Source organism: Astyanax mexicanus, chromosome 4 (assembly GCF_023375975.1).
Source record: "Astyanax mexicanus isolate ESR-SI-001 chromosome 4, AstMex3_surface, whole genome shotgun sequence".
Taxonomy (NCBI): Eukaryota; Metazoa; Chordata; class Actinopteri; order Characiformes; family Acestrorhamphidae; genus Astyanax; species Astyanax mexicanus.
The window spans coordinates 32,462,575-32,481,126 of record NC_064411.1 but is presented as its reverse complement, the minus strand read 5'-3'; the positions used below and the strand labels follow the sequence as shown (position 1 = coordinate 32,481,126).

Sequence of the window (18,552 nt, the reverse complement as noted above, 5' to 3'; positions counted from 1 at the left end):
TTCAAGCACTCCCAGTCCTAAAGCAAGGGTGGTGGTCACTGCAGGCCTTTACAAAAGCTAATATAGTGTTATTCCACCAAAAGAACTCTGTTTGGACTTATAAGAACCGCGGTGCTTTTCAGCGAACCAGCCTACGTTTCCACCAGTTTTAGTGAAAACGTCACATCATTATTGGCTGATGTGGCTGAGAGCCAGGCTGTTTTTAAAAATTTTTAAGCTTGTTTATGACTTCCTCTTCAGTGCGAACATATCCTGCCCGAAATAAATCCTCCTCTAGTTCACCTTAGAGTTTCTTCTTCCTAGTTCTCTCTTCAGCTTCATCCTAAAACTCAGAACACCAAATCCAGAGTAAATACTGTGTTTTCTCAGCAGACCACTGTGCATTCTCAGACACGCCCACAGATGTCTTCACGGTTCGTGCTGAGGAACCTAAACACAGCGAACCGGTTTAAAATTAGGTTCGCGAACCTGAACGGTGCCGGTTCCACGTCTGTGACAAAGCCCTAATAGTGAGACAATTCCTCACAAACTACAAACAAAGAGAATGGTGAATTAACAGGGGTGCTTGAAAGTGAACGCTTTAGATTTTCTGCATAAATACAACCTAGAGCATCATCAGAGTCCTAAAAGTAGATAAAGAGGATCCAGTTAAATTGACTCAACCAAAATATTTTACTTTTTCATTTATTTATTGAGGAAAATTATCCAATTACACGTATATGTGAATGACAAAAGTATGTAAACATCTAGAATAAGCATTTAGTTTGAAGGTGAAATTAAAGTCAAATGTTTTTTCAATCAATGGGATGACAATAAGGTGTGAGTGGGTGGAGCCTGTTTCATTTAAATAACAGGGATCTATCAAAGTCTGTTCTTCACAACATGTTTGTAGAAGTGTATCACGGCATAAAGAAAGGAGATTTCTGAGGACCTATGAAAAACAGTTGTGGATGTGCATCAGGCTGGAACAGATTACAAAAACATCTCTAAAGTGTTTGGACCCCAACAATCCAGAGTTGTGTAGAAATGGAGTAAGTTCAAGACCACTGTTACTCTCCTCAGGAGTGGTCGACTAACAAAGATCACTCCGAGAACAAGGCATTTAATATTGGGCAAGGTCACAAAGGAACTTTTGGGTACTTCTAAGCAACTGAAGGCCTCTCTCTCATTGGCTAAAGTTAATGTTGCACTAATTTAATAATGCACTGTCCTGGGATCTATTAAAAAAAATGCTGTATGGAAAATTGCTGTTTGACTTTGGCTGTATGTTTTAGCAGGTTAGTAATCTTCTCATAGCCCAGGCCATGTTTGTGGAGAACAAAAATTCTGTTTCTCACATCCTCAGAGAGTTTTTGGCCATGAAGTGCCATGTTCAATATCTACTGGCCCGTATGCGAGAATTGAACCCAACCCCATTTACACCTGAGACCTTGATCACTAATGAGTCACATGACACCAGGGAGGGGAAATGGCTGATTGGGCACAATTTAGCCATTTTCACTTAGGGGTGTGCTCAGTTTTGTTTCCAGCAGTTTAGACATTAATGACTGTGTGTTGATTTATTTTGAGGGCACAGTAAATTTACACTGTTATACAAGCTGTACACTGAATACTTTATAATGTATTAAAGTGTCATATCTTCAGTGTCGTCCTATTAAAATATATAATAAAATATTTACAAAAATGTGAGAAGCGTACTCACTATTGTGAAGTGCTGTAGCCACTTTTTTAACTAGTAAAAATAGTAATTCCAGATATCTACACTGTAATTCTGCGTAAATCCAGCATATCTATAAATATGTGCCGTTTCAGATTACCATAATATAATTTTAAGTATCTATAAAAACATTTTTGACTAGTAATAATATTTTATAACTATCACAATTTAGAGTTTTTACTAGTCACAATGAAGATATATGAAAGTACTACTAGCACATTCTCCTAGTAAAAAAGTAATTATAGCTACAGTACAGGCCAAAAGTTTGGACACACCTTCTCTTTTTCAATGCGTTTCTTTATTTACATTGTAGATTCTCACTGAAGGCATCAAAACTATAAATAAACATGTGGAGTTGTATGTACTTAACAAAAAATGGTGAAATAACTGAAAACATGTTTTATATTGTAGTTTCTTCAAAATAGCCACCCTTTGCTCTGATTACTGCTTTGCACACTCTTGGCATCATTCTCTCAAAGAGCTTTAAGAGGTAGAGTCTCCTGAAATGGTTTTCCAACAGTCTTGAAGGAAGGAGTTCCCAGAGGTGTTTAGCACTGGTCCTTTGTCTTCTTCACTCTGTGCTCCAGCTCTCCCCAAAACACCTGGATTGGGTTCAGGTCCGGTGACTGTGGAGGACAGCTCATTTTTTGTTAAGTACATAAAACTCCACATGTGTTCATTCATAGTTCTGATGCCTTCAGTGAGAATCTACAGAGTTTAAATAGTCATGAAAATAAAGAAAAAGCATTAAATGAGAAGGTGTGTCCAAACTTTTGGCCTGTACTGTATATGTAGCTGAAGTTTTACTAAAAAATGTTATGTGTGTGGTTGCAGCTCAGCTGTGTTTGTATTAAGGCATCTGGCTAAATGATAGAATGTAAATACATTTGGCGTATTTTGGTGGTAACCTGGTACTAAGTAATGCATTGCTGTAATCGGATTACAGTAAGTAAAGCATTACAGCTAAATATTTTGTAATCAGAGAACAGTTACTAACCTAACAAAAAACACTTTACTTAAATTACTCATGTTTTTCTATCCTGTGCACAGCATGAACACACTGTGGCTAGGGTGGCTGAGAATTATGCTGGCTGTTTCCACAAGTGAAGATATTCTCATTATAAATTTGCTGAACGCAGAGACAAAAACATTACTGTGACGTCTAAGATATGTCCAATTCAAAAACTCATTTAAACTGCTGAGAACTCAACGAGTAATCTGATGAAGCATTTAATCAGAGTATACACTAAAACTAAACTTGTGGCTAAAGACTCCTGCACCAAAGGAGAGAGTGGCCCAGTATTAGCCAATCAAGCTGAACTAAATTTTCATTCAGGGCCAGAAATAAAGGCAACCTCAGTGAGAAATAAAGAGACTTGTTGCAAAATACATAATAAAGAAAATGCTAAGTCCATCACTGCTGTACTTTCTAGATTTGTATGTAGATTTCCAACAGAAGTAGAAGAACAACAGTAGACAGTAGAAGTCCAGTATAGTTTAATTCATGTGAGTAATGAGGAATAAAATTACATTTCCAAGGATGTTATGAGTAAACTAACACCACTATAATTTTACTTATGTAATGTGTAATCTGTAATGGATACATTTTGAGTAACTTTCCTAACACAATTTTTTTTTACTAACCTTTGGCTGAAATGTGGGGCACCCAAAAGCTCCTCCATACACCGTCAGTGATGGACAGCAATGGAGAGAAAGGAAGCTGTGCGCGTTCTCTTAGCTGCTCTATGGGAGAGCTGAACAATCCTCTATTCATTTATATAGAAATTATAACTATGGGTTCATGAAAACTAAATCGGATTGGTTCAAAAAGCATAAAACATAAAAAAACTACACTATCAGCTATATGATTGTGCCAAATTTGGTGTTTGTAGTTTAAAAAAAAATATATGACAAAGAGAAATGGTGTAATAATAACACTAATAATAATAATAATAAGAAGATGAAGAAGGAGAAGAAGAAGTATTATTTTTTTGGAAACATGATGGCTTGGGCTTCCCAAAATCGTCTCTCTCATCTCTCTCTTTCTCTCTCTCCCTCTCTCTCTCTCTCTACTAGTTAAGATGATTTTAATACAGTAGGATGTTGCAGGAAATGCGGCCCTGGTCAGTCTAATTTGTTTATCAGCTCCAGCCTACATTTCTCCTAAAGCTGTAACAGCTTCTTCCTCATTCAGCGTCCAGCACTTCATCAGGTAAGACCTCAGTCGTGTACTTCTCTAATTAACTGATCAGGGGTGGGTTTTCAAAAGCTTTTAGCACAAAGATAATTCTTTAATTAAGCATCAATCATAGGCATCACACTGAGCACTCTCTCTCTCTCTTCATGTTAAGAGGTTTTAAAAGCTAAGATGTTTTTGAGGAACCAGGCCCAGATTAGTTGTGTGTAAAATCACTCTTTGTTTTAATCAGATATGTTGATACTATGTTGATACTAGTTCTGAAAATGAGTTCTGAATAGAATGTATGAAGAACAGAGACTGTAAACATTATCATGTGTTCTCCATGAATCTGATTAGAACTGAAATATTAGCAAATCTCTGGATTTAAATGTTTTTGTATTATTGTCAGAATTTTATAATAATATCCAACTTATTTCTTACATACCTTTCTTTACTCTACGCAGTTAAAGCAAAGTGAAAGTGTCTTATTGCACTGGCAGATATTTTTGCTTGTTTAAAGCATTGTTTCTTGAATTTAATCGCCTATACAATAAGACACTTTTTGTAGATTAAATCAATTAAAACAAGTGCGTACAAGGAAGTTTAAAATAAGCTATTAATTCTAAAAAATATTACTTTAATAATCTCAAAATGAGAAATGTTACACATCTAGAATATATTTATAAGCATTTTATCTGCTAAGATATATTTTTTTGTGAGATAATTTTTTAAGATGTAAGAGACCAGCCTGAAACACTGGCATCCCTTCACTGCAACGTCCACAAACCTGAGTGATTGTGTAGAAGCAGATCTCAGTTTACCTCAATTACCATGAACCCCTGGATCTGCCCAGGTTCTCCAAGCTGCAGAACCAGAACTGGTGGAGTCAGACCACGTGTCGTGTTTTCATTGGTGGAAAACTGTAGTGTTATTTTTTTTTCCATGGGAAAAGATAAATAAGGCTGATTTGGTACCACTTTCAAATGAGGCTCCTTTATTAAGGGTTTCTAAATTGTTTACGAAGGCGTTTACTAATGGTTATTAATTAGGTTATAAATCATTATTAAGCAGTTACAACCCAGAAATAGAAAGGGCAACAGAAGCCTGCCATATACCAGATAGTGATTCCACAATAATTCATTTGTACGTACTGTATCTTTCTTTGTCTTTTCTATCAGGCATCATTAACATTTCTGTTAATAACTTTATTTATTGAGCTGTAATAACATATTAAATGCCTGAACTGGTTTTCTTTATCATTTTATGTAATGTTCATGTTATTTTCATTGTTGTGCTTTCTACTATGTGTTTAATAAGTGTTTATTAATGTTTTAAACTATTTACAACTTAGTTTATAACCACCAATTATCTTCTTTTTAAACCCTTTATAAAGGAGCCTTATTTAAAGTGGTACTGCTGATTTTATCTGTTAATATTTATATATATAAGCAGTGTTGAGCACTGGGAAAAAAAACAACTTTGTGCTACTGAAACCTCCTCTGGACTTTTGATGATACACATGTTTATGAGGTGTGATGTCATTAATATAATTTCCATATGCTTTAAAATATGGTATAACTTTTCTATGGTATGTAATAGCGTTTGTAGGTGATATCCTGTGGATCTCAATGCTTAATGGGCGGATCTTCCATACACATGTGACACCAATCATGAGAAAGGGTTAAAGTGGCCAATGGCAAGTGTTTCTCCTCTTTGCATCTTCTCTGAAGAGCGGCAACATGAGAGCCTCGAAACACAACTCTCAAATGACCTGAAAACAAAGATTATTCAGCATCATGGTTTAGAGGAAGGATACAAAAAGCTATGTCAGAAATTCCAGCTTTCAGTTTCCACTGTGAGGAACAGAGTGAGGAAATGGAAGCTCACAGGCACAGTTCTAGTTAAGACCTGAAGTGACAGAACCAAAAAAAATCTTACAGCACTTCATGCTTCCCTCTGCTGACAGCTTTTTTATGGAGATGCGGATTTCATTTTCCAGCAGGACTTAGCACACTGCCCACACTGCCAAAAGTACCTTAAAAATATTCAAAATTTTTGGTGCTGCCACTATAATCACTCTTTCCCCTCATCACCCTAGGGCAGGGGTATTTAATTAGAATTCAGTACGGTCCAGTTAGAGAAAATTTCGGACCATGGTCATTTTTAACTTGTGTTGTGATCCAGTGCTATATCCTGTATACTGAAGAAACCTAGTAGTTCTGTCAGTTACAAGTACTATTAATTATATTTCAATAATATTTATTGTTTTAAATAGGCCTGTCACAATAATTACAAAATAAACACCCTCAATAATTTAATTCTATTTGATTTTATTTATATAAGATTTAGGCCTGCCTGTCATGATAATTACATAAATGACAAATCGTACAATATATGGAGAAATGTCCAGAATATCAGCTTTGTTTAAAAACAGCAGTTTTATTTTATTTAATATTATTACTGTTAGTATGTTTTATAAAAGTAGTATTTAAATTTCTTTTTCTGGTGCGCACCATCTGAATTATCCTTTCTCGCTTTATTCTCCGACTGCTGCTTCTCACTGTGTACTTTGCCTGTGTGGCTCAGCGCTCCCGCATCTGCACAGATCTGATTGGCAGAGGAGAGCGTTTGGTGATCTTACACCACACGTGATTGGTCTGTGAGTTTACTGCGCCCCAAAGCACGTATTCCGTAAAGACAAGAAAAGTTCTGCCGCTTTAAATGAACACGGTCAAAATGAAATCCTTCTTAGTAGTTTATCGGTTTGGGTCCACATTGGACACCCTTGGGTGATGTCGCTCTGTACAAGGCGTCTGTGAGCTGATGTATCGGAACCGAGTGCTCTGTGATGCTGCTCTGTAATGCTACATCAGCAGCAGCTCGAAAGAGACAGAGTCTGATTTCACATGTATCAGAGGAGGCATGTGCTGTCTTCACCCTCCTGGTGTGCTGGAACATTACTAGTGATAGGGGGAGTCCTAATGAGTGGGTTGGGCATTTGACTGTGTGAATTGGGGAGAAAATGGGAAAAATGTAAATTATTATTTAATAATTATTTAAACAAATATTCTCATTTTCTGAGAAACCGATTTTTGGGTTTTCATAGACTGTAAGCCATAATCATCAACAATAAAAGAAATAAATGCTTAAAATAGATCACTCTGGGTGTAATACATCTATATAATATATGAGTTTCACATTTTGAACTGAATTACTGAAATAAAGTAACTTTTCAGTGATATTCATAATTTTTTTGAGATGCACCTGTAAATGTACAGTTTTTAAGAAGATGTCTGAAGTAGCTAGCAAACAGAGGAGCATGTGAAAGAGGAGGTTTCTTCACCATCGTCAGGTTAAAAAAAACTCCTCAACAGAGGCTAGAATAGAATTACTGATCACAATAAATACCAATATGACCTGTAATGTTTCATTACCCTCTCTTATCTTTTATATTTATTTCTCCTTTTCAGATCTCCTGACTGCAGTCTAGAACAGTTCTAATGTTGTATGCTAAACCCACACGCCACTGATTCTGGTGGAAGTGTTTGGTGAAAATATGGCAACCATCCTGATCTTCCTCCTCCTGGTCCTCTTCCCAGGTACATCTCTACTTATTATCAATTACTTTGATACAACATGGATACCATTTTGACCAGACTCTTTATCATTATTGAATCATAAACACTGACCTTAACTGAGGAAAGTGAGACCTGCAGTTCTGTAAATGTTGTTCTGGGTTCTTTTGTGACCTCCTGGATGAGTTGTCCATGCCTTTTTGGAATAATTTTGATTGGCTGGCCATTTCTGGGAAGATGCACCAGTGTTTAATGTTTTCTCTATTTGTGAATAATTAGAGTCCCAAAGCCTTAGAAACTTTGTAACTTTGTAAACTTTTTCAGATTAATAGATGTCAATGACTTTGTTTATGAATGTCTTCAGATCAGGGCATAAGGTGTCGCTTTTTGAGATCTTTAGCTGCTTCATGTCATCAGACAGGTTCTATTTAAGTGATTCTTGATTCTTCAGGTCTGGTAGTAATTAGGCCTGGTTGTGGTTAGTAGTGAAAATGAACTCAGATTTCTAAAAGTGTGATTAATCACAGTTCAAGGGCTACACAGTTTTTTTTTCCTTAATAAATAAAACCATCATTTAATAAAGTGCTTATTATATTTACTCTGATGTTTGCCTGATATTACAGTTTGTTTGATAATCTGAAAAATGTAAGTATGACCAAAAATGCAAAAAAAATCTTTAAGGGGGCAAATACTTTTCATGCCCGTGTCTATATAATATATATTTAAATAACAAATAAAAAGAGACAACTTAAAACTGAAGCATGTCTTTTTGTTACCAAATTGAAAACCTCTGGAATATAATCAAGAGGAAGATGGATGATCACAAGCCATCAAACCAAACTGAACTGCTTGAACTTTTGCACCAGGAGTAAAAGCATAAAGTTATCCAAAAGCAGTGTGTAAGACTGTTGGAGGAGAACATGCCAAGATGCATGAAAACTGTAATAAAAACCAGGGTTATTCCACCAAATATTGATTTCTGAATTCTTTAAACTTTTTGAACTTGTTTTCTTTGCATTATTTGAGGTCTGAAAGCTCTGCCTTTTTTTTGTTATTTCAGCCATTTCTCATTTTCTGCAATTAAATGCTCTAAATGAAAATATTTTTATTTGGAATTTGGGATAAATGTTGTCAGTAGTTTATAGAATAAAACAACAATGTTCTTTTTACTCAAACATACAGTACAGCCCAAAAGTTTGGACACACCTTCTCATTCAATGCGTTTTCTTTATTTTCATGACTATTTACATTGTAGATTCTCACTGAAGGCATCAAAACTATAAATGAACACGTGGAGTTTTGTTCTTAACACAAACAAATATTATATTGTAGTTTCTTCAAAATAGCCACCCTTTGCTCTGATTACTGCTTTGCACACTCTTGGCATCATTCACTCAATGAGCTTCAAGAGGTAGAGTCACCTGAAATGGTTTTCCAACAGTCTTGAAGGAGTTCCCAGAGGTGTTTAGCACTTGTTGACTCCTTTGCCTTCACTCTGTGCTCCAGCTCACCCCAAACCATCTGGATTGGGTTCAGGTCTGGTGTCTGTGGAGGACAGGTCATTTTTTGTTAAGTACATAAAACTCCACATGTGTTCATTCATAGTTCTGATGCTTCAGTGAGAATCTACAGTGTAAATAGTCATGAAAATAAAGAAAAAGCATTGAATGAGAAGGTGTGTCCACACTTTTGGCCTGTACTGTATACCTTTAAACAGCAAAATCAGAGAAACTGATTCAGAAACTGAAGTGGTCTCTTAATTTTTTCAAAACTGTATATGTGTATAGCTGTCGTAATATAAAAAAAGTGCTGATTAATCGCACAAAACAATGAACTTTTAACAACGGATATTTAAATGTAAAATAAAATAGTTAATGTAAAATAATTACAGTGGAATCTTATTTATATCCAAATATGTTTGTTTAATCGTATCTTATTAACTCTAAACACATATTGTTCTTTGTAAACATGTTTAAATACTCTTAGAATTTTAAAAAGTTACAATAGTAATGCAAAATATGAAAAATAAAGAAGTAAAGATTATTCTTAAGAAGATAAATGTGTTGAAAAACTTCACAGAAGCAGCAATGTGTGTAGGTGTGAGACAGAGTATCCATGTTTAATTAATATTCTGAAATAAATAAAGAGTATCTTTTTGATATTTGATATACCCTGAACTTCTCAGCAGTAGCAAAATACCAAAAGAGAAAAAAAAATATCTCATAAGGCTCTGTAAAAAGAGTGAATTACAGCAGGATGTTTGCATCTCATTCTTCAGCTTTTTAATCAGGGCTGGTATTTTTTATTTTTATGAAGCAACATTTTAACATATTTCAGCTATTAATATAAAAACTGTTTTAGAGTGTAGATACTCTTTAAGACATATTTGAGCAGCCTAGATTCTCATAAAATAATTACAGCTGGCATGTGTGATCATCTTCTGTACAATTTTGTCATTTTTAGGCAAATAAACGTACATAAAAACTATTTTTTTAAGGTTTTAAGTTGAGTAGCGCCCCTTTGTGGCTGACAATAGAGAAGCTTTCTACACCAAATAAATGTAAACATAATTTCAGAGGATTTTATAATTCCACTCTGGAGCTCTAGAGCTGAACACAGCTAGCTACAGCTGAGGTCTGATTGTTTACTGCTAGTCTGAATTAAAAGCTTTCCCAGTAGACTTTTACCTTCAAGCTGAATATCTCCATACAAATGCCTTTATCAATAATCATAAAATATCTACAAATATCAAATCACTTCTCCACCAGTGGTTAATGTTAATATTAACTACAGAACTTTTCTCCACAGACTTTTCTTCTGCAGAACAAAGTCCTCTCAGAACTTTCCATCTCATTGAACTTAAGAACTTAACCAACAATCAGTCTGTAGCTCGAGCAGCTTGTAGAGAGAACTACACTGATCTGGTCACTGTGTGCAGTGAAGAAGAGAACACTGCACTGAATAACACTCTGCCTATAAACAGTAAAGCCTGGATTGGTCTTCAGCGCAGTCAGTTCAGTTCTAAATGGTCTAATGGTGATGAAGTTACATTCAGTGCTCTGACTGGAAGCTGTGGGCCAAAGCCCTGCTGTGCTGCTATGAAGACTGATGCATCCTGGGAAAGTCCTCTGTGTACAGAGAGAAGAAACTTCATGTGTTATAAACAAGGTAAATACTGATTATTAACTATCAATATTTCAACAGTATTAACTCAGATTTTTTCAGACAGCTTCATAATTCAGTGTTAATGTGTTCACTCTTTCTCCTCCACAGATCAGACTGACCTCACCTTCAGCTATCACCTGATCACTGAGAATAAGACCTGGTATGAAGCTCAGAGTTACTGCAGGAAGAACTACACTGATCTGGTCAGCATCAGAGATCAGGAGCAGAACGAAGCAGTGAAGATAGCAGGGATGAAGAGCAGTGATTTCTTCTGGATTGGTCTGCTGCGTGATGACTGGGAGTGGGCTGATGGAGGAAGATCTGCTTACAGAAACTGGAACACTGGTTACCCTCGAACAACATCAACACCACCAAACTGTACACAGCTGACTGCGAATGGGAAATGGCAAAATGTGATTTGCAGTAATTATTTTCCTGCTCTGTGCTACAACAGTAAGTCCTGACTTCACTCTCTATAACTCTCTCAGCAGTGTTCAGTATCATCTATATAAAACACTGTATGTAAATTAAAGCTTCTTTTGTATTTTTTTCTGTCTCTATCAGCATCTGTCAGTGATGACCGTATGAGCGGCACTCTGAACTACTGTAAGAAAGGTAACAGGACTGATCTTCTACATGTTGATTCAGACTTTGACACTGAAGCTCCTGGTTTTGGTGAGAGAGGAAAGATTTGTGTCCTATAAACCACTTTAAAGAGAGAGACCACCAGATCCTCCACTTACCCACCAGTGCTGTGTAGACACAGAGCAAGGCTTGTACTGGCATCATTAGATTTAGATTTTAGAAAATAATATATAAAAAATAATATTTGAGACCAGATACTGTGTATTTTCCTCGAGTCATAAAATATATATTTTTAAAAACAACTGAGGCCCTCTAGTGGTTGTTTTGCCATAAAACAAGTTTAATAATATTTAACACGCAACACCAGAGAACTCCAGCCGTAAGTTAGGAGTATTTTACACACAGCTGAGCCGAATAATGAACTAACTGCGCTTACTGAGGAGAGCTGAGATCATCACAGCATAAAATTACTAAAACAGGTCAGTGATGGTGTTGTGCAGAATCCAGTCCGGGGTCATTTCTAGCCGCTGTGCTGTGACATCAGTTAAGCATTTGCTTAAAGTTAGCATTTTTCTGATTACTCCCCTTAAACGATCTCAAAGATAAGAGTATCCAGTGATATTTAGGAGGTAAATGTACACAGAATAAAACGTACAGGGTTCTGAACATATTTATTTACCACAGAGTGTGACAGAGGCCAGTTTTTGAAAAGCCCATTCAAATCCCCTATTGACTTGGACGGCTTAGACACGGAACCCTAAATGAACCCCAAATATGGGCATAAACAACATGGCGCCGACCACAAAATGAAGACACGATGTCAGTGGTCTATGATGCTTTTAGTCTGCCTGCTCTACTTTCTGTTACTCCTAAAGACTCTAACTCCCAGCATGCTCAGCCTGGACTACAATGACGCTGCTGAGCATGTGACGCTGTCGCGCTCTGCCTCTTCTGATTACTGATTGATTGATTACTTGATTACTCCCAGGTGTCTCTATGTATTTAAGGCCTATTGTTCCTCTCCCATGTTGGAAAAAATCTATCGTTTTCATCTGTTTTTATTCCCATCATTACATTTGTTTGTGTTTATTGCTGTATCCGTTAGAACCTGTAGGTTGTATAAGCCTACACCTTAGTCCTTCACTCTTAGAACTAGTTTTAGAATTATTAACATCACCTTCACTGAACGCCACAAGATCAATATAAGCTAGAACACACTGTAGTTTATTGCTTGGCACTCTTGTCGTTTTCCTCTGTCCAAATTCTTAAATAGGAATACTGTATTAACCAAAAACAATAACCAAACAACTTACCATACTACATACTTACAGACTACAAAAAGTGGGCAAGCTCCACACAACAGGTGAAGAAGAGTTGGTAAAAGATATGACGACATGTATGTGTGTGGATTTACACGTCTAACTTTCATGTGTATAAATACCGTATTTTTGCCTTGTGTATGAAAATAGATCAGAAAATAGATGTTTTTTGATAGTGCGTCTTATAATCCGGTGCACCTTATAGTGTGAAAAATACAGTAAGCATGTGTGCGGTTTACGTGATCCAGTGAAATGGCTTTTAGGTGCTACTTGAAGGTTTTAGTTAGGTCATCTGTGGTACATAGTCTAAAAACATGGAAAAACACTGAGATAGAAGATGACTGTTTATTTAATTCCTTAGTTGCAGTGTTGCTCCCACAGTGTTTTGTTTTGTCTCCACCCTGTGGGCGCTGTATTAAACACTGCTCGCTTATTTATTGCACCAGGGTCTGTTTTCACTCAGGCACTGACTAAGAAATTACAGAATACTCCAGTTAAGAGTTTATATGCACTGAGAAATAAGATTACTGAGCTAAAATCCAAATACGTTTTTTAAAAATCTGATTTTTTACTTTTAGTAATCAGAGTCTGCTGTTTATGTGAGAACTTGAATAATCCTATAAGTTCAGATCTAACTCTAAGACTTTGTATTTTCTGTCTTCATCAGCTTTCCTCCATGTCAGTGAAGACCGTATGAACTGGGAGAACGCTTTTTACTACTGTAAGAAAGATAACAGGGCTGGTCTGCTGCACATTCATACTGAATCTGACCACACTAAGGTGAAGAACGAGCTCAGGAGGAGGGGTATCTCTGGGACTTTGTGGGTGGGGCTTGGACAGAGCCAACTTTTTGGTTTCTGGTTTTGGTCTGATGGGAGTGGTTTGGGTTCCTGGACCAACTGGGTGGGAGGGCAAGTCCCACAACTTCCATTGTCTCAGCACTGCGGTGCCATAGACACAGAGCAAGACTTCAAATGGCTCGATAAGAACTGTAGATACACATTCAGGGTTTTATGTACAGTGAAATAATCTAACTGATCCTATTCATATATCCAGTGTGTTACACACACACCAAGTGCAGGCAATGGATGTTTAATAGGTTTATGTGTGTTTGAGCTTTTGCTTTAAATTACCTTTTAAGTGCTTTATGAGTTGGGGTTGGGTATGGATTTGCTGTTTGCATAGGTGGTTAGTTTCTGTTTCTCTGAAATGTATCAATGTAATTATTTCATTTTTCTTATTCTACTAAACGTCTCTGGTTTATTAAGAAAAGCTTTATTAAGCTACTACAATTATTGCCTAATGCACAGTTTCTTAAACTGGGGGTCAGCAGTTCTATAGATGTGGTTATATCTCTTCTATATATCATTTTCAGTTATGTCCATGTATCATATCAGGTTTTGTTTTTTAGCCCAGTTACAGTGGCTGGTTGGGGGGCCTCCAACTAAAACAGTTGAGAACCCCTGATTTAATGTAATATATAGGATCATTTGTTAAAAGTTATAAAAAAAATCTTTTCAATAAAAAAAAATTACTAAAGGCAAGTTTGTGGAGTTTGTGATCGAGAATTTGGTGAAACTGAAACTATTAGAGATAGATAAAACATAATTTTGTCCTGCCAGCTTTCATAGTTTTGCAGTTACATTAGCCTGTTTGGGTTAAGACTTAACCTAAAAGTTTAAAAGGCCTTTTTTAGACCACCTCAGCTTTATCTTAAGGCAGGGTTACACTACACACACAGACTTTTACTGCTGCTGTAGTCTTTCACACTGTTTAACATCTGGGATGCACTGACTTCTGTTCAAACGTAAGACAAGCCCAAATCATCTTTGCTTTCTCACACTGAGAAACAGCGCAATGAGATTCACTCACCCACACAGATCTATCAGCTCATCAGACCTCTGCTATATCTTACAATATGGTAAATAATTATCTGATCCTAAATTCCAAAACTAGGATCCTTTCTGAAGAGATCCCATAAAATTAATTGAGCTGGTATGTCATTAAAAAAAAAAATTTTAATTCAATTCAATATTTTTATATTCCAATATTCTTAAGAGTGTAACTGCATTATTTTGCTATTATTGTACAGGGTCAGCGAGGATAATCCTATAGTAACTTAAATAAACACAGTACCAATCAAAAGTTTGAACACACCTCAAACATTTTTTTTTAAATATTAAAAGTAAAAATTCACCCAAACTATGAAAAAAAAGAAGAAATTATTTAGTAACCAAAAGTGGTAAACTAGAATGTGTTTTATATTTTTAGAATTTTCAAAGTATGACAGGAGCTAGTCAACTAATTGAAGACAAAAAATGTATTTAGAAAATAAAGGTCAGTCAATTAAAAAAAAATCAATAACTTTAAAATTACCCTTACTGACACTTGCAAAGACCTTAAAAATGTAATGATTAAATTGGCTTTCATCAGGTTACCTAAATGCATCAGAGTATTTTGGTTTGTTTAACACTTAAGTTACTACATGATTCTACATGTGCCTTTTTAGCCTGGATGACTTCAGTATTCATTTACAACAAATAAAATAAATCTGTAAAAACACTAAATGAGAAGGTGTGTCCAAACTTTTGACTGGTATTGCATGCATTTTTAATTCTGGGGCAATAGATCATCCAATTGTTAAAATGACAGTCACAGTACATCAACCACATCAGACTAAGTGTATTCTACTCAATCTACTGCTCAATTCAATCTGAGCGTGCCAGTAGCTAATAAAAGCCTGAACACAAACATGAGCAGTAATAGTTTTACTATATTTAATTGCCATCTTTCCTTTTCGAGCTTAAATGTGTTCCGACTAGTTTAATCTACCACTGTACAAGGCTGAAGTTGACTTCTTATTAGAAAGTTTCCCCATTTTAGGCAATTTCACAATTTACCTTAAATGGTACATCTATGCTCTCTCAGTAGCGCATGTCCAATACCAAAGCATGTTTAAGGTGGAGATTTTTTTTCAGTCATTGCAAATACTGGGATAAAAGTGGCATAAAATTGTGCTTTAGTGTTTAATCTACATTTCATATGTTAAGTATGGAACGTATGTTTTGGTCATGGTCAGGTAGGTTTAGCATAAGGTTGGTAATCTGAATTGTATAAATCAGTTTGATTAAAAAAAGTTGCAGGAATGTAAATTAATGAGCTCAAATGTCCATTTCAGATGACCATCCCAATCTTTGAGGAAGGTATGGTTATACAAATAATAAATGTCCAATAAATAAATAAATCATAAAAATAAATCTGAAGTTCTTAAATCTGAGCTTTGCAATAATAAGCAAAAGAAAACAGAAGCACAACGCTATTAAAACACACATACACATTTGTGGGGGGAAGGGAAGGGAATTTATTTTCATTTTTTTGCCAAATTATGCAGTGCTTTCAAAAACATCTTTAGAACATACCAATTACAATCAAATGGGGCATTTATGTTTTTTTCCACAGTGACACTTTAAAGGTTGGGACAAATTCAGAGCCAATTAAATAGAAAAACTTTTACACACATACACAGACCCAAAGAGGAGGGGAAGAGGGGGCAGGGGAGGACAGGAGAAGAGAAAGGGGGGGAGGGGAAAGAAAAAAAAAAGTTATCTGGAGCAGCGATTATGTACCCAAAACATCAACATGCGGAGGAAAGGCTGATGTATTGGGTGCAAAATAGCTGCTATTTATTAAGAAATATAGAAGTATAAAGTTAAATAAAATCATAAGGAGAACTATATGAATACAAATATATCTGTCCTAGTTACTGAAAAAAAGTGCCTAAACAACTGGTGTTTAAAAATAAATAAATAAATAAATAAGTGTGTGTAAAAGTTTTTCTTCAGTTCAGCATCTTTTTTTAAATTTGCACTCAAAAGCGTGTTTTCACCCTCAATACTGTGCATTATACAAAATAAAAGCATCATTATGTGCAAGATCACTGGCAACAGTCAGCACAGTGTGGGGGTTTCCACATGCTATAGGCAAACAGTATCTTTTTTTTCTTTTTTTAAACAAAAATAATATATTTCATCTTTTGAAATCAAGCCACGTCTTCAGCGTGACTTACACATTCAGTGTTATTACTAAAAATACTTTATCAGCAGGTTTAAAACAACCCTGCGCAATGTACAATATGCTACAATATTTTATACATTTCATTATTTACATGGCTCTTCTTACATAGCAAGCTTCGTTTTATCGTCTTTTAGGCGGCCGTTAACGGTTGCGCAAGAGGTACCGACAATTTCACACGCCATTTAACACATGAAAACAAAAAAACAATTAAGGGTGGTAGGGGGTGCCGTTTTGTTAAATGTACCCGCCACAGGAAGAACAGTAACTCAACAGCAGTGCAGAGTGAACACAAAGCATGAAAGGGAAGTGTATGGTTTTGGCAGGCTACGGGTAGGACCTTTTGGTTTGTTTGCTCCCCTCCTTATATGTAAACACATCCATACTCGTGTCCCGCATCTCAAAACGTGCGCAGTGCTCCAAATCATCACCTCAGAATACACCACAACACAAACAAGGCCATAAAGCATGAGCAAAGGTAGAGAAAAAACATCACCACCCTTGCATCCTGCAGGCAGCTTGGACCCCCCTCCGCATAGAAGTTGTGTTGTAGGTGTTCTGAAGGGACGCTCAAAAAGCTTATTAAAAACTTAAAAATAAAAAACAAAACATTACTGATTGTATTCTTAGATATATGTATAACACTTCACCTGTTCTGGCACATATGGCACTTAACCATGTGATAAGCAAAAGGGGACAACGCTATTGCTTTAGTAAACGCAAATACTTACGATTGATTACGCAACAGAAATAATGCTATGGAACTTACAAACCTTGTTGCATTTCAACACCCATAGTGCAGTGCGCACAGCGCAATTTAAAAAGAAAGTACAGGAGTTGAAAGCACAAGGTCTGGGCATCACAAATACACCAGTCCAAGGTTAAACCACAACCTAGGACTGACTGCTTGTTCTTCCACATCCAGCTTGCTCTTTAGAGCAGGTTCAAGCAGCTTCATCCCCCCTCTCATTAGAAACTAGACGAATGTTACTCAAATCTAAAGATCAATGTGCTACAAATGCTGATGTGCTTTAGCTCAGAGAACTTTTTGCCCAACCCAGTCATGATTAAAACGTCATGCAGAGGGCTAGCAATAAGATTCTGGAAAGTAGAAAAACAAAACTGATGCATTGTCAAACTGGCGATGTGTAACGTAATTAACGGCCAATAAAAAAAGAACAAAACAAAAAACAGCGAGGAAGAAACAGTTCATCGTTCATCAAAGGCATACAGCTCCACTAAGAGCTCTCCCACCTGCAAGGCTGCAGCAGCTAAACACCTCTTGGGACATAGTAATAGTAAAAATTAGTAATAATAAAAAAGGATACATAGCCCAGTTCCATCTACTTGGATTAAGGCCAGTCTTCAATGAAACAGAAATGTAAATAGAATGAGCTCAGGAGGAGGCGTATCTCTGGGACTTTGTGGGAGGGGCTTGGACAGAGCCAACTTTTTGGTTTCTGGTTTTGGTCTGATGGGAGTGGTTTGAGTTCCTGGACCAACTGGGTGGGAGGGCAAGTCCCACAACTTCCATTGTCTCAGCACTGCGGTGCCATAGACACAGAGCAAGACTTCAAATGGCTCGATAAGAACTGTAGATACACATTCAGGGTTTTATGTACAGTGAAATAATTAAACTCATCCTATTCATATATCCAGTGTGTTAGATATACACACATACCTGAGGTCTGGCACTGAATATTTATATTTTCTGTTTCCGAATTTACTCATAACTGCAATTATTTTTTTTCGCTTAGCTTAGCTTGTATTAGGCCTTTCTCCTATATGCTTTTTTTCAATGCATTGCTTATCAGATATTATACAGCAGAAAACGATATCTGGCCGAAGATCTGCAATATCCAGTCAATTACATGTTAATAAAAAGGGTAAACCAATGGAAAGGAACTTGTAATGTAATACTATCTTTATTAGATGCCATGA

The 18,552-nt window shown here is 36.2% G+C and overlaps 1 protein-coding gene across 1 annotated transcript in view; it reads left to right on the top strand.

The window, feature by feature from the left end:
• The first annotated feature begins 7,397 nt into the window (after positions 1-7,397).
• Positions 7,398-18,552, top strand: part of LOC125780502 (macrophage mannose receptor 1-like) — a 116,956-nt gene continuing 105,801 nt past the window's right edge. The window contains exon 1 of the mRNA XM_049478424.1: positions 7,398-7,495. Within this exon, the coding sequence (XP_049334381.1) occupies positions 7,453-7,495 (43 nt within the window). The 5' untranslated portion in view covers positions 7,398-7,452. The remainder of the gene's footprint in view (positions 7,496-18,552) is intronic.